At 36.9% G+C, this 14,946-nt stretch overlaps 1 protein-coding gene across 1 annotated transcript in view; it reads left to right on the top strand.

Moving 5' to 3' along the window:
- ttc3 (tetratricopeptide repeat domain 3) overlaps nucleotides 1-14,946 on the top strand; it is a 49,072-nt gene that overhangs the window by 11,815 nt on the left and 22,311 nt on the right. Inside the window, exons 13-14 of the mRNA XM_073830172.1 lie at nucleotides 1,585-1,621; nucleotides 13,737-13,968. Of these exons, the coding sequence (XP_073686273.1) occupies nucleotides 1,585-1,621; nucleotides 13,737-13,968 (269 nt within the window). The remainder of the gene's footprint in view (nucleotides 1-1,584; nucleotides 1,622-13,736; nucleotides 13,969-14,946) is intronic.

Here is a 14,946-nt window from a genome sequence, read left to right as displayed (position 1 = left end):
CATTATATTCCTCAGCAACGGGGTGGTAAAACTGCTGTTTTTGAATGAATTGTTTGTAGAGAGAGACGCACAGCATGCAGGCAGGTAACGTTACGCACACATACAACTGTCATCTCTCTTGTCTTTACACTCTCTCTTGGTCGATCGATAATCTACTGAAACAAATGCTATATTTCATTCAAATAAATGTGATTTTACCGGACTATTTAATCTCTGAGTCTGATTTGAAGCGGCCAGAATGCTAGAGCTGCGTGTCATAACTGACGAAAATAACCGTCTTTTTTATCCATTCAGTCAAATTTTGCGCTGCAAATATCAATCCTAGTTTTAATTTGTCTATAACCATGGAATAAGCGGGATAATCAACGGCTTGCCGTGCGTTAAAGGATTTAAAATTTATATATATATATATATATATATAGGGCTGTCGCGATAACCGCAATATCGCAATACCGCGCTATTGACGTGCATAACCGCAGAGGAATGCAACAACCACAACCGCAGCTACCGCGATATTGGCCTGTTTTCTTTTTTCCTAAGGATTTGCCCTTCTCACTTAATGCCTGTGTGCTGAATATTAAATTAGTAATAAGTTAGTAATGATAACATAATGTGTTTATTATGAGGCTCAGTAGATATGCACTTAACATGCCTAAACAGACAGCGAATGAGAGAGAGATCGACTGAGCTTGTGCGATTACCTGCGTCTGTCTTTCAGACCGAGTCTGGTGTGTATGTGAAACTAGCTTGTCATGTCCAAGGAAAGTGAAATCTCTGTCTTAACATCGATGCTCTGCTGGTCAGCTGAGCCTTTAAAAGTGGCGATTAAAGTTGAAATGATTTTAACATCGTGTTTCATTACGTCTCTCTTTGAATAAATAAGCGTTTTTGAACGTATAGTTGAATGAACGGATTAAAGACGAGATAGTCTCTTGCCTCCATCTTGTGGCGTATCAATGAAACTGCACTAACTGACAGCTCGCCTAAAACACGCAGGTGAAATACTGACAAAGTCTCTCATCCAGTCAGACTCGAGGGTGCGCGCTATATACACGAAGATTTCAGATGCAAAGCCTCTAAGTATGTCTGACATTTTTTCTTCAAAATTTGCATTTCTTTCTGGCTAGGTTTCTATGTAAGTACTGTTTACTTCACTTCATATATCAACGCGATTTGGTTTCGGTTTATTGATTTCTGAACATGACCTTACATTGTAACAGCCTACACACAATTATATGGCGTAATACCGCATACCGCGCTACTGAGCCACTCAAAATTACCGCAAGGGAAATTCCTTAACCGCGACAGCCCTATATATATATATATATATATATATAATTTTTATTTTTTACTTGTTTCTTTAACTGTTTAGGCTTCATTTAATTTGTTGCTTTTTTTTTTATTTTCAGTTTATTTCCAGGTAGTAAATGGTGATTTAAAATATTTTAGTAGTTTTAGGTAATGATAACCCTGTGAATGTGTATTTCTCTTTTACCAATATTTAAAAGTGAAACAATGTTTTGTTTTGTTTTTCCACGTGAATGAGAAATCTAATTGCTGTAATGTTGTTCTGTCAAACAACAGAAATCTGAAAACTTGAAGGACCAGGATGACATTACAGGTGAGAAAGGAGATGCTTCAGATTTTTCAAAGTCTATGTTACGAGCCCCTGCTCTTTCTCTCATTGTTTCTTTCCTGAGAGCAGCTGCTAATTGAATGGGGGCGGAGACTAGCACACACACCTGAAGCCTCTGTCTATTTAAGAGCTGCTGGTGGCACTTCAATGGCCACTTGCCCTGGGAACTCTGTTTTGTGTTTGATTTTGGATTTTGTTTTCCTTATTTTCTTTTAAGGATGGTGAGTGATTGTTTAGTTATAACAGAGTACATAGAAAGCTTAGGTAAGTGAGCTGACCTGGGGTCCGTTCTTCGTACCTCGCTTACTACATCCAAGATCAAATCATCGCTCTAACTATGTGCTCGCTATTCCAGTTCTCCGAACGCACCTGTTGTTGATGATTAGTATAGCTGGATGAAGTTATTTGAGATCACTGGGTGGCTTTAAAAGGGGATACGTATCGATAGTAGAAACACTGATCGGCAACTCTTTGATTGGTCGGCGAACATGACGAAGGAGCGCGCTCAGTATTTTTCTGCAGCAGAGCAAGAGCTCTTGATTGAGGGATTTCAGGAGTTTCAGAGTTTAATTTATAATAATAATAATAAGTTTAAAACGCAAGGGAAAACTGCAAAGGCTGGAAAAGCAAGGAGAGAGGGCTGGCAAAAAGTAGTGAACAAATTAAATGCGTTAATGCTGCCCATGTTACATGTTTTTTCCTTGATATGTTATTTTATTTATATTTTAATTTTTTTATACACTACCGTTCAAAAGTTTGAGGTCAGTAAGACTTGTAATAGTCTTTAAAGAAGTCTCTTCTGCTCATCAAGGCTGCATTTATTTGATTAAAAATACAGAAAAAACAGTAATATTGCTAAATGTTTTTACAATATAAAATAATGTTTTTTTTTTTAATATATATTTTAACATACTTTAAAATAGAATTTATTCCTGTGATGAAAAGCTGAATTTTTATCAGCTGTTACTCCAGTCTTAAGTGTCACATGATCCTCAGAAATCATTCTAATATGCTGATTTATTACTAGAATCATCAATGTTGGATAATATCAACAGTTGTGCTGCCAAATATTTTTTGTAACCTGTGATTATATTTATTATTAACTTTTAATAATTTTATTAACTTAATAGATCCTTGGTGAATAAAATTATTAATTTACTTTACTTATAATACTTTTCTTTTCCCACATGAGTCAGTCCGCATCAGTCGTGCTCTTTAACCAATCAGATGTGACCTCGCCATTTCAACCAATCATAACCCGCCAGGAGCGCAGCCTGAATCCTGTTTACATGAAATAAACCTGTGCTCCAGAGCAGGTTTAAGCTTGCGCACCTGTTGCTTTGACAGCAAGTCCCAGATGAGCTTCGAAGAACCGAGCGATCCAAGATCACGCAAAATCGTCAACAATCAAATCCAGCTAACTTAGTTAGCGACGTACGAAGAACGAGCCCCTGGAAGACTTTTGTTGTGTTTAATTTCTTTCTCGGGAGATAGGAAGTTTTTCTTAACTCTTCAGTAAGTTGTAGTCTAAATTAGTTAGCTCACCAATCCTTATTTATGATTTAAGTTCAAGTGCATTTCCTTTTGTTTTCTGTTTTGGTCATATTCTCTTACTTTTACAATAAAACTTTTAACTTTTTGCTCTGGCCACTGTTGTTTTTGTTGGTTTTAGAATGGCTCTTATGTTGGTCCCCGAAATGGGTTGTAACATAAATAGGGGGCTTGTCATCTGGATATGAACCGCCTTTTGTTTGAAGAGCTACTTTTTGTAGCATGCTTCGGTACTTTAATGCTTTTTGGCTGGACTGCTATTTTTGTGTTGTAGAATGCTTTGTGGTGATTTATGTGCTACTTTGATGTTCTGTAGTTTGTTTCAATAAGTTGAGGCAGTTCTACTTGTGTTTTGTAGCTTATGTATGGATTGCTACCATTGTGTTTAGCATGCTTTTGTGTTTAATGCAGTGCTACTTTTGCTTTTTGGTAGCATTCTTTTGTTTTTGCTTTTGTTGCATTGCTACTAGTGTTTCTTTGTAGAATGCTTTTGTGTTTGGTAGCATGCTTTTTGTGTTTTGATGCATTTCTACTTTGTCTCTGTAGCATGCTTTTGTGTCTAAAGCACTGCTACTTATTTGTAGCCCGCTTTTTGTATTTGATGCATGGCTACTTTGGGCATGTCCTTTGGTTGCATTTATTAGTTTGAAAGGTTGGTTTTGACCAATTTTTGCCGTTCTTTTGTGTAAACCATTTTTCAGTGGTCTGGGCTGAAGTTATTTCATTTGGTTCAAGTTTTTGTATTTGCTTGTTTATTTGCAGTAGTTTTTTTTTTTTTTTCTTATTCCTTTTTGTCAGGGAAAGCATTATGATTGAGGATTTTGATTTGGAGAAGTTTGTTCAGTCTCTTTCTTTAGAACAGCTTTATATCTGTAAGAAAGCAGAACTTTGCAGATTTGATTTGCATGAAGACTAGTTTGTTGAAGGGTCTCAGAATGTGAAGGAAATAGAACTTGAATGTTGACTTAAAGAGCTGCAGGTTAAAGAAGTCAATTGCAAGTGACAGCTGAAAAAGGTTAGAACTGTAGACTAGAAAATTGGAAATGGATCGATCTCTGTATTTGAAAAATTAGAACTTTGAGCAGTTATGAAATCGAACGGCTGCAACATCGGAAGCTAATGTTGACTTTGTTTATAAGAAAATCTATTGGTCCCTCCTAGAGGTCGGCCGATATATCGTGCCGATATTTGCTATTTTTTTAATATATCGGCATCGGCTAATTTCCGTGTTTAGTAGCGCCGATTTAAAGTCAGGCATGTCTGCGGGCAGCCCCGTGTTATTGGTGAGGTGGAACGCTGCTGTGAAGGACCCCAGGCCAAAACTTTTGTAAGATTCAATAACAGTTCTGAGAGATAAAGGTAAGGCTTAAATTCTAATATTTCTAAGTCCAATGGCCATATATGTACTATATATTACTAGTAAACTATGAAGTGTTGCTTTCACTTAGTGAAAGAAAATCATAGAAACGTCGGGAACTGGCATAATGCTATGGCTGGTTAAAGGTTTGCTTACTTGCAGTTAAGTTTAAAGACTGTAGTCTAAAACGATCAGCAGCTTGTTTGCTAACGTATTAGCCCCAGTGTTATAAGTTCTGTTTTATTTTGCCTGTATCGAAGTCGGAGAATTTCACTGTGTGCGTGGGGTGAAGGCAGCGGCGGCTCTCACAAACAATGCAGCGTTGTGATACTCCGCCTCGCTCAGAGACAGTGATGCACGGGTGGAGGTTATATCCGCGGGTCTGGTAATAATAAAATGCCTTCTAATTACTTGGGGGTGGGTCGTGCGTGGATGAGATAAATCAATAATGATGTAAACATTAACTACATTTTCTAAAATCTGAACCTGGGTTATGTGGTCAGGACCGTGGCGCCAGCTTCCTTTTAAATATATTTTGATGATTGCACCTGATGCGACCGTCTTCTCCATCACCCCAGATACTGCCAGTTTATAACTATGTTCACGTCCAGATGTCAGTAAACGTTATTTTTTTCAGCATGGATTTGGCTTAAAAGCACGAGTGATTAAGTCTATATAAGTGTACAGCGATGGGAAGATCAGCTGTTAAAATGAACCATCCATTCATCATATCATCATACAAAACTAAGAATTAGAATAATTGTAATAGGAAGATCGTGTGCGGTTAGATAAAACAGAGAAAAAATATAGGTTGTGGGTGGGTGGCAGGCGGATTACACTATTGCCTGATTTTGCTTTATTTCGTCGTCAAAAGTAAGATTTTGCTCTTTCTTGTCATCAAAAGTATTCTGAAACAAGTCACAACTGAGCCGCTGTGCATCTCCATTTAAACACAGCGGTGTTTCGTTTATGAATGAACGTGTGTTTTTAAAACTAATTTAGTGAAATGATTCAATTTCTCATTCATAAAGAGAGTCATTTGCTTTATTCAGGAATGATTCAGCTGCCCGATCGAATCAAATGATTGATATGATTCAGTAATTAAGTCAGTGTCTTGCCGCCATCTGCTGGCAGGTCCTCTCAGTTATATAAATCATTTAAAATGTCTGTATTCAAATTTTAATTAAAACATTAAAGTTTCAGATTAATCTCAGCTCTTAAACTTTTATGTAAACGATTAACAGTTTTTATGTTATCTGTTTTATATATTAAATACGGTCACACTTTATATTAGGTGGCCTTAATTATGTACTTAAAGTACAATGTACTTAATGTGGTCATATTGCATTGCAAAACACTTTTGCTTCTATTAAGGTGGGATATGGGTAAGGTTAGGGGCAGGTTTGGTGGTATGAGTAGGTTTCAGGGTGGGCTAGGGTGTAAGGGATGGTTCAACAGTGGTAATTACAGAAATTAATTACTAAATGTAATTACATATGTTTTTAAAAATATATAAATACAATGTAAAAACATGTATGTACACAATAAGTACACTGTACCAAAGTATTAATTTCAATGTAAGTACATAGTTGTTAAGGCCACCTAATGTAAAGTGGGACCTTTAATACTTGGTCAGTTCGATTTGTTTGGTTAACTTTGGTTAAATCTTTTATAATAATACTGTGCAGTGCACAAAATCAAGATCCAAAAGATGGTTCATTGTGTTCATTGTTCATGATGTTAAGTTTAAAAATGATGTGCATCCACTTATTATTAGTGTGACATTTTAGCATGCAAATAAAGGGAAGAACTTCAAGATATCGGCCCTAAAAATCGGCCAAAAAAATCGGCATCACATATCGGTCATCAGCTGACCGCGACCTCTAAACGTCGGCATTGGCTATAGAAAAACCCATATCAGTTGACCTCTAGTCTCTCCCTTCATAGAGAAGGATGTGGATGTCAGTCTAGTACTGTATTCTTCAGAGAAAACCGTGTGTTGCAACCATACCATTGTGGTGTTTTACTTTTTTTTTAATACTTATTTATTCTTCACTCATCCAGTTATCACTTTTTATTATTCCATTGAGTCCGCTAATCATCTGTAGTAATCATTCAAACTATTTCTATACTTGTTGGATCATTCAGTGATTAGTCATTATATAATATTTTAGGGCTGCAACTAACGATTATTTCAATAATCGATTAATCTGTCGATTATTTTTTCGATTAATCGATGAATCGGATTTTAAAAAAAAAAGAAAGAAAGGGGTTAATTTACAACCCTTTATTCAAAAACAGAACTAAAATCTTTAGAAAGTGCACGAACAAGTTACTCCTTGAACTGTTATAAAATTAATAATAATAATAAAATAAAATAAAAATGGACTAACACAAAAAACATACATTTGTATTAGGGATGCTCATATTGACCGTTTAACCGTTAACCGACAGTAAGAATTTTAACCGATTATTACTATCAGTTAAACGGTTTAAAAGGGTTTTTTTCTATTCTTTTTTTTTTACGTTTGCTGCATGGTGAAAGAAATAATGCTATTTGTAAGTTATCTGTTTACTCACGCGCGCGTGTCGACACGTGCAGTGTGGCTGTACAGACATATTTCGCTTCACCTTTACTTAGTAAACAGATGTAGTATATGCAACTCAATGGCAAGTGGCGTTATTGGGTTATCAGAGAGTGAATCCGTGAGTGAATGTATTCAAATTCCGAATGAATTATAGTCTAGAAAGTGCGCAATAGGCGCTCCCGTTACAATCACTGGAAAGCTATCACCTACCTAGAGTAGTTCATCGCAATCTCATAAAGTTATTAAAAAGTAATAAAATAACCTTTACACTGCACAAATAATCTCTTATTTATATAATGCCAACACTTTCTTTGTTTTAATAAGAGAGTTCGCGAAAGTGTAGAAATCAGCAAAACTGAAACCGGCACTTTGGTTGGTGAGTGGATTGAAACATAGCCTCCTCTGATTGGCCACAGTGATAATCGAATCAACATACATGTCTGTGATTGGCTATTGCTGAACGCTGTAAAACACGAGCTTCTCCACACATCTCCACACGCATATGACAGTGGATGGAAGTCCCGAACCGCAAATTGAAAGGGTTTTTGTGATGGTGTTTTGTTCGCGGATCTAAGAGTTAACAGGCAGCGGTCCTGCCTATCCGTACAGCATGTGGACATGTTAAAAACTAGGCACACTGAGGTATTGGCTGGCCTGCTGTATGTTTTTATGTCCGATGAGAAGAAGAAGACCGGTACAGTTCTTCAAAGCGCATAAAAGGATTCAGTGTGTTTTAGTTTTGTCATCTTAATTAGCTAGTTATTTAATTTATACATATTTAGTGTAGGCCTATTTATATTATTCTTTTTTTTTTTCATTCAGAAGCGCTGCGGATGCGTGATAATTTAAGTATATGTCAATACAGTTTTTGTTGTTGCTCTGTATGCTGCTGTTTGCACGTTAAAATAAAACATTTGCTTGTATTTTTAATGTATCATCACAGATATTCGTGCATTCTATTTTTATTTTAAACTAATTTATTATTCTAATTTTATCAGTTAACGGTTAATGTTCGGATAACGAGCAGCGGTTGTCGGTCAGGAAAATTAACCGAAAAGAGCATCCCTAATTTGTATGCTTTACATCTGCCAAATATATAGACTTTTTTTAAATAAATAAACTAACTAAATAAACTATAAAAATACTATCCGTCAAGACAGCGGCTTGCTGTGGTGTACATGATGCATTTCCCATCAAGAAGCCTCTCAAATTAAATTCCTCAGTGCGCATTAAAAAAGTCATGTGACTTTGCACGCTGGAACGGGATAACTTGACTAACTTTCTGCTACATTCATTCTGCCACGGCGGTGTTTAGTGTCCTGCCATCAGCAGCGACCAGCTGGAAGAGTTCCGCATTCAAATTCACGCAAAACTGGCCTCAAAGCCCCAGCAAAAGTAATTACCATGAATGTGTCAGGGCAAAAATTAAGAAAATATTGAATTACTTACTAATAAACTAGTAATTTCTGATTCAGTGTTGCAAAGATGAAGCTGAAGATCCTGCCATCTGCTCATTAATGCCTAATGCATCTTTAAACTAAGGTTGACCCTTTACAGTTCCGGGTGGTATTTTACTCATACCTTTATAAGCAAAAAAAGAGATTCCACATTGTACTAGCGTCTCCATGTTCTGCAAAGCGCGCTTCTCTCCGCACAAACTTTGGATTTATATTGATTGAATGATTAAACTAATAATGTGATATGTTTTACGTTTTTTTGTATCAATGGATTTTAATTTAAATCGCGATGACTTGAGCAGGCTATTGATCTGTCTGCCGCTGTTTGCTAGGTCATGATTTAAAAAAAATGAAAACTTGAATTTAACAAACAAAACGTGTTCCAAATATATCTCTAAATTAACTTTATAAACTAAAGAAACGAAAATAAATGCAATCACTTTGCTATTAAAACAGCAGCAGTGTAATGAGGAAGAGAAAGAGAAAAAAAGACAGTCGGACTGGAAATGATGAACTGTCGAACATTGTTGCAAGGAATGTTTGTTTAATAGCCTATTTAATATTCTTAGGCTACTTTCTTAATTAAATATATTATTTCTTTGATTTATTTTAGCGTTGGCTGCTTGTTCGCTGACTGAAGTGTAGGCTATATATAAAAAAAACAACGTGCCACCGTCACAGCCCTATTCAAAACTGAGACGATTTCACCTCAGCAGAGCTCCTCTTTCTCCTCACGGTTGTGGTATGTTTTCGACACATTATACAGACAGACAGTGTTACAAAAACTATAGAAGTAGTTTTCTCCATCTCCACTATCCAACGACCCGTACAGCAGCTGTTTTGCGATCGAGAATTGGCTGCTGTGAAAGTAGGCTAGCCTAAGTAGGCTTAAATACAAACATGTTTGATATAAATCGGGACAGCACCGATCTGTGTGCTAGCAGACCGGGAGGTGCAAGATTCGATCTTCGAACGCCTTACATTACCAGATAATCTTAATCATAAATTAAATCCGCATTTTTTGATGGAAACACAGTTTATGAGGCGCCGAACTCTGCTGGCATCAGTGCGGGAGAGAGACCGAATGTGTCCACTCCGCACTGCACTCCTTTTTTTTAAATATATAATTAACCAAATGCCTCTGCGTCGCGCGACACAACGAATCGATTATGAAATTCGTTGCCAACTCTTTTAGTAATCGATTTTTATCGATTTTATCGATTCGTTGTTGCAGCCCTATAATATTTTATTAACAGTTGTTGTTTAGTCTGATTATGGTGTGTTTTTAAGGAATATTAATCTTCATGAGTGAGAGATAAGAGAATGATTGCATGGATTTTATCATCTCAAGAGGATGTTGTGAAGCAGTAATGGTTTAATAGCACTGGCTCTGGTCTGTCCTGGTCAGAAGTATTAGCACTGAAACATATGAAACTAAGATTATACAGTAAACTCTGCTCCTTTTTTGTAATCTGCAGTTCGTTTCCTGCTTTCTAGAGTTTTGGGTACCAGACGAGACCGATCTGACTGATCTAATGTTGTGGTGTAGTTGACAGGATGTCAGTTTTTGAAAGCTGCTTTATTTTGTATAACATTTCATTTTGAATCAGGGGTGCTTGAGTTTCCTTTAAACCAGATCACTAGCTTTACACACAAACTGGCTCAAACGTTTAAGAGATAAGGCTGTAGTGGCGGTGGAGCTGGAGTCTCTCTGAACACACTGCGCTCTTTATACACTCGTCAGCGGCTGGTTATGTCAGAGGGAATGCTGTATTTGATTGTAAATGAAGCTCATCCTCCTGCTGTTGGTTCCCAGCTCCCCTCCTGCCCTTCAAGGACACGATCACAGATGTGTGAATGTTGTTAATGCGTTATTCCTGCGCTGATGACACACACTGAGCTGGTGTTTGTAGAGCTGAGCTTGAATGTGCAGCTGCTGGCGTCTCTGGAACAATGTCAGATGTAACTCGATAAACGAGTCTGTCAAGACAAACTTTAGGTCTAGCTTGAGAAAGCCTAGCTTGAAAGTCTAAAGCCGCTGTAAAAGATTAGTTTTGAGCTTTATATAGATAAAATTATTAGCATGTTGTTAACATGATTGGAATGTAGTTAGCATGATTCTGACATTTTTAGTATGTTTCTAGCATGATTAGCAAGTTGCTAGCATGTTTTACTAGGTTGACTAACAAGTTGATAGCACGTTTCTAGCATATTAGCATGTTTACTTGCATTATTAGCATGTCATTAGCATGCTGTTAGCATGTTTCTAACATGATTGGCAAATTTTTAGCATGTTTCTAACATAGTTAGCAAGTTGCTAGCTAGGGATGCTCATATTGACCGTTTAACCGTTAACCGTCAGTAAGAATTTTAACCGATTATTACTATCAGTTAAACGGTAAAAAAAAAAAATAATAATAATAATAAAAAAATAAATAAATATATATATATATATTTTGCTGAATGGTGAAAGAAAAAATGTTTACTCGCGGGCGCGTGTAAAAGTGCGGCTGTCCAGACATATTTCGTTGAGTAAGCACCTGCTTTACCTTCTCTTAGTTTGTGTAGCTCGTGTAAGTAGCCTATGCAACATGATGGCAATGGCGATATTGGGTTATCAGAGAATGAATCCGTGAATAAATGTATTCAAATTCTGAATTAATTATAGTCTAAAATGTGCGCGCCCCCTTACAATCACTGGAAAGCTGTCACTCATACAATACTGTAGTTAATCACAATCTCACAAAGTTAATAAAAAGTAAAAAAAAAAAAACCTTTACTCTGTACAATTAATCTCTTATTTACATCATGTCTACACTTTCTTTGTTTTAATGAGAGTTCGTGGAGGTATAGAATTCAGCAGAACTGAAACCGGCACTTTGAGTGGTGAGAGGATCGTAACATAGCCGCCTCTGATTGGCCATTGCTATAATGTAATCAACAGAAATGTCTGTGATTGGCTATTGAACGCTGTGAAAACACGTTTCTCCACATATGACTAGTGGATGAAAAGACCCGAACCGCAAATTGAAAGGATTTTTGTGAAGTGTTTTTGTCACGGATCTAAGAGTTATCAGACAGCGTCCCAGTCTATCCGTACAGCATGTCCACATGTTAAAAACTGAGGTATAAGCTGGTCCGCTATATGTTTTTATGTCCGACGAGAAGAATAAGACCGGTACAGTTTTTCAAAGCGCTTAGAAGGATTCAGTGTGTTTTAGTTTTGTCATCTTAATTAGGTAGTTATTTAATTGATACATATTTAGTGTAGGCCTATTTATATTATTCTTTTTTTTTTTTCATTCTGATTTTCTCTGTTCTCAGAAGCGCTGCTCATGCGTGATAATTTGAGTATATGAATGCAGTTTTTGCTGTTGCTCTGTATATGCTGCTGTTTGCACGTTAAAATAAAACATTTGCTTGTATTTTTATGTATCATCACAGATACTTGTGCATTCTATTTTTATTTTAAACGAATTCATTATTCTAATTTTATCAGTTAACGGTTAATGATCGGATAACGAGCAGCGGTTGTCGGTCAGGAAAATTAACCGAAATGAGCATCCCTATTGTTAGCATGTTCCTATCATGATTAGTAAGTTGCTAACATGTTTCCAACATGTTTCTAAATTCACTAGAAATTGCCAGCACGTTTCTAACATGTTGCTAGCATGATTAGCAAGTTAACATGTTTCTAGCATGATTAGCAAGTTGCTAGCATGTTTCTAGGTTGACTATCAAGTTGCTAGTACGTTTCTAGCATGTTAGCATTTTACTTGCATTATTAGCATGTCATTAGCATGCTGTTAGCATGTTTATAACTTGATTAACAAATTTTTACAATGTTTCTAACATAATTAGCAAGTTGCTAGCGTGTTTCTATCATGATTAGTAAGTTGTTAGCGTTTCCAGCATGTTTTTAAATTGATTAGCAAGTTGCTAACATGTTTCTAGCTTATTTACATGTCATTAGCATGACTGAAAAGTTGCTAGCATGTCTCCAGCATGATTAACAAGTTGTTAGAATGTTTTTAACATAATTAGCGAGTTTCTAGCATGTTTCTAGCCTGACTAACAAGTTGCTAGCATGTTTGTAGCATGATTAGCGAGTTGCTAGCACGTTTCTAGCCTGACTAACAATTTGCTAGCATGTTTCTAGTATGATTAGCAAGTTGCTAACACGTTTCTAGCATTATTAACGAGTTGCTAACACGTTTCTACCATGATTAGCGAGTTTCTAGCATGATTAGCGAGTTGCTAGCATGTTTCTAGCATTATTAGCGAGTTGCTAACACGTTTCTAGCATGATTAGCGAGTTGCTAACACGTTTCTAGCATGATTAGCGAGTTGCTAACACGTTTCTAGCATGATTAGCGAGTTTCTAGCATGATTAGCGAGTTGTTAGCATGTTTCTAGCATTATTAGCGAGTTGCTAACACGTTTCTAGCATGATTAGCGAGTTGCTAACACGTTTCTAGCATGATTAGCGAGTTTCTAGCATGATTAGCGAGTTGTTAGCATGTTTCTAGCATGATTAGCGAGTTGCTAACACGTTTCTAGCATGATTAGCGAGTTTCTAGCATGATTAGCGAGTTGCTAGCATGTTTCTAGCATTATTAGCGAGTTGCTAACACGTTTCTAGCATGATTAGCGAGTTGCTAACACGTTTCTAGCATTATTAGCGAGTTCTAACACGTTTCTAGCATTATTAGCGAGTTGCTAACACGTTTCAAGCATGATTAGCGAGTTTCTAGCATGATTAGCGAGTTGCTAGCATGTTTCTAGCATTATTAGCGAGTTTCTAGCATGATTAGCGAGTTGCTCGCATGTTTCTAAAAAGTTTCTAGCATGATTAGCAAATTGCTAACATGTTTCTAGCTTGACTATCAAGTTGCTAGCATGATTGTAGCTAGGCTAGGTAGTTTAATAGAAGATAAATATTCGATAGAATGTAAGTTTGAATGGATTATAAATAGTTGATAGAAGGGAAGCTTGATTGAGTCTCAAGGGATTGTGGGAGTTTTAGTTTGAGTTTTAACAGTTGGAGTTTGAATAGCCAGCCTAATGAGGTTTATTACTTCTGACGAGTTCAACTTTCCCTCCAGAAGAAATAAGTGTCGGCTGCATTTCCTGCATCTCTGTGTGAGTGCGTGAGTGTGTGTTCACTCCTCCTCCTTCATGCCAGTGTGTTTGTTTCTCTCAGCGACAGGTTGTTGGTCTGGTTTTACAGGTTCTTGAACGCAGGAGTGCTGTTAGTCAGGAGTGTTTGATTTACTTGAACATACGACGCATTAATCCCATAATTCACTGGTTTTCAGGGAACTCTGGAGCTCGAGCGCACGCTGAAGGAAGAACCGACAGACTCAAAGACACAAAGAGGTACTCAACCACATTATACTCCTGGAAATGGCAGGGAAGAAAGCTCATGTCAAATCTCTTTTTAAACATTTTCTTTATTAAAGATGTTAAATATCAATCTGATATGATTAGCAAAAGTGTTTTGTTGTTGGGTTAGTTGAGTCAAACATTAACTCTTGTTTTATGGCCAGTTCGAGGCGGTAGATAAGGTTACGTGAGTCTGGTTAGATTCACTTTCATTTTGCTTTATATTGAAGCTTTCAGATGATTTGAGTTTGTTGTAGACAGTAACAGGATGTGGACTACTTCTGCTGTTTCCTCAACATGTGTTTGCAATGAACATCTCAACCAAGGCATTATTAGTAAAACCTTTAATATTTTCACTACTTGAAATTAATTGATGCTACATATAAAGGTCCGTTTGTAAACACAAGTGGACTGCATTCGTTAACATGACCTGATCTGTTATTCTGTTATTATTTGGATCTGAGTTAACATGAACTGAACAGGTGTATGTTTATGGACTAATATTAACAAAGATTAACAAGTCTTTGCTAATTAGCTCTAAAACCCTATTGCAATTGTTAGAATGGTCAAGCATCATAGCCTAGAATCTAGACGCGCCCCTAGCGGCAGCAAATTACATTTGCTTCCAAGGTCAGTCTAGTTACTCTCAATTCACTTAAAATTCCGAAAAATCCAAGATGTACCGGGCCAATCACGAGTCGGTGGGCGGGCTTAACATGATGACGACTGACCTGCGACCATAAGTTCCGTCAGACATGAATTCCTGGTTCCGTGAATAAAGCGTGGAAAACTGAACAGTATTTATATAATTTTTTACTTTTGATACACAGCCACGTCCATCTGTCCTGAGCAGGAGCTCGTTACATCTGAACGCGCTGTGGTGTAGAATACGCAAACACCGGAAGCGATCTGTGGCGTGTATACGACACTCATTGTTCACACAGTGCACAGAGATTGTGGGTATAGCGGCTA

The sequence above is a fragment of the Garra rufa genome, chromosome 23 (genome assembly GCF_049309525.1).
Source record: "Garra rufa chromosome 23, GarRuf1.0, whole genome shotgun sequence".
Classification (NCBI taxonomy): domain Eukaryota; kingdom Metazoa; phylum Chordata; class Actinopteri; order Cypriniformes; family Cyprinidae; genus Garra; species Garra rufa.
Note: the sequence above shows the minus strand (reverse complement) of the source record. Positions and strands in the feature narration are given on the sequence as shown.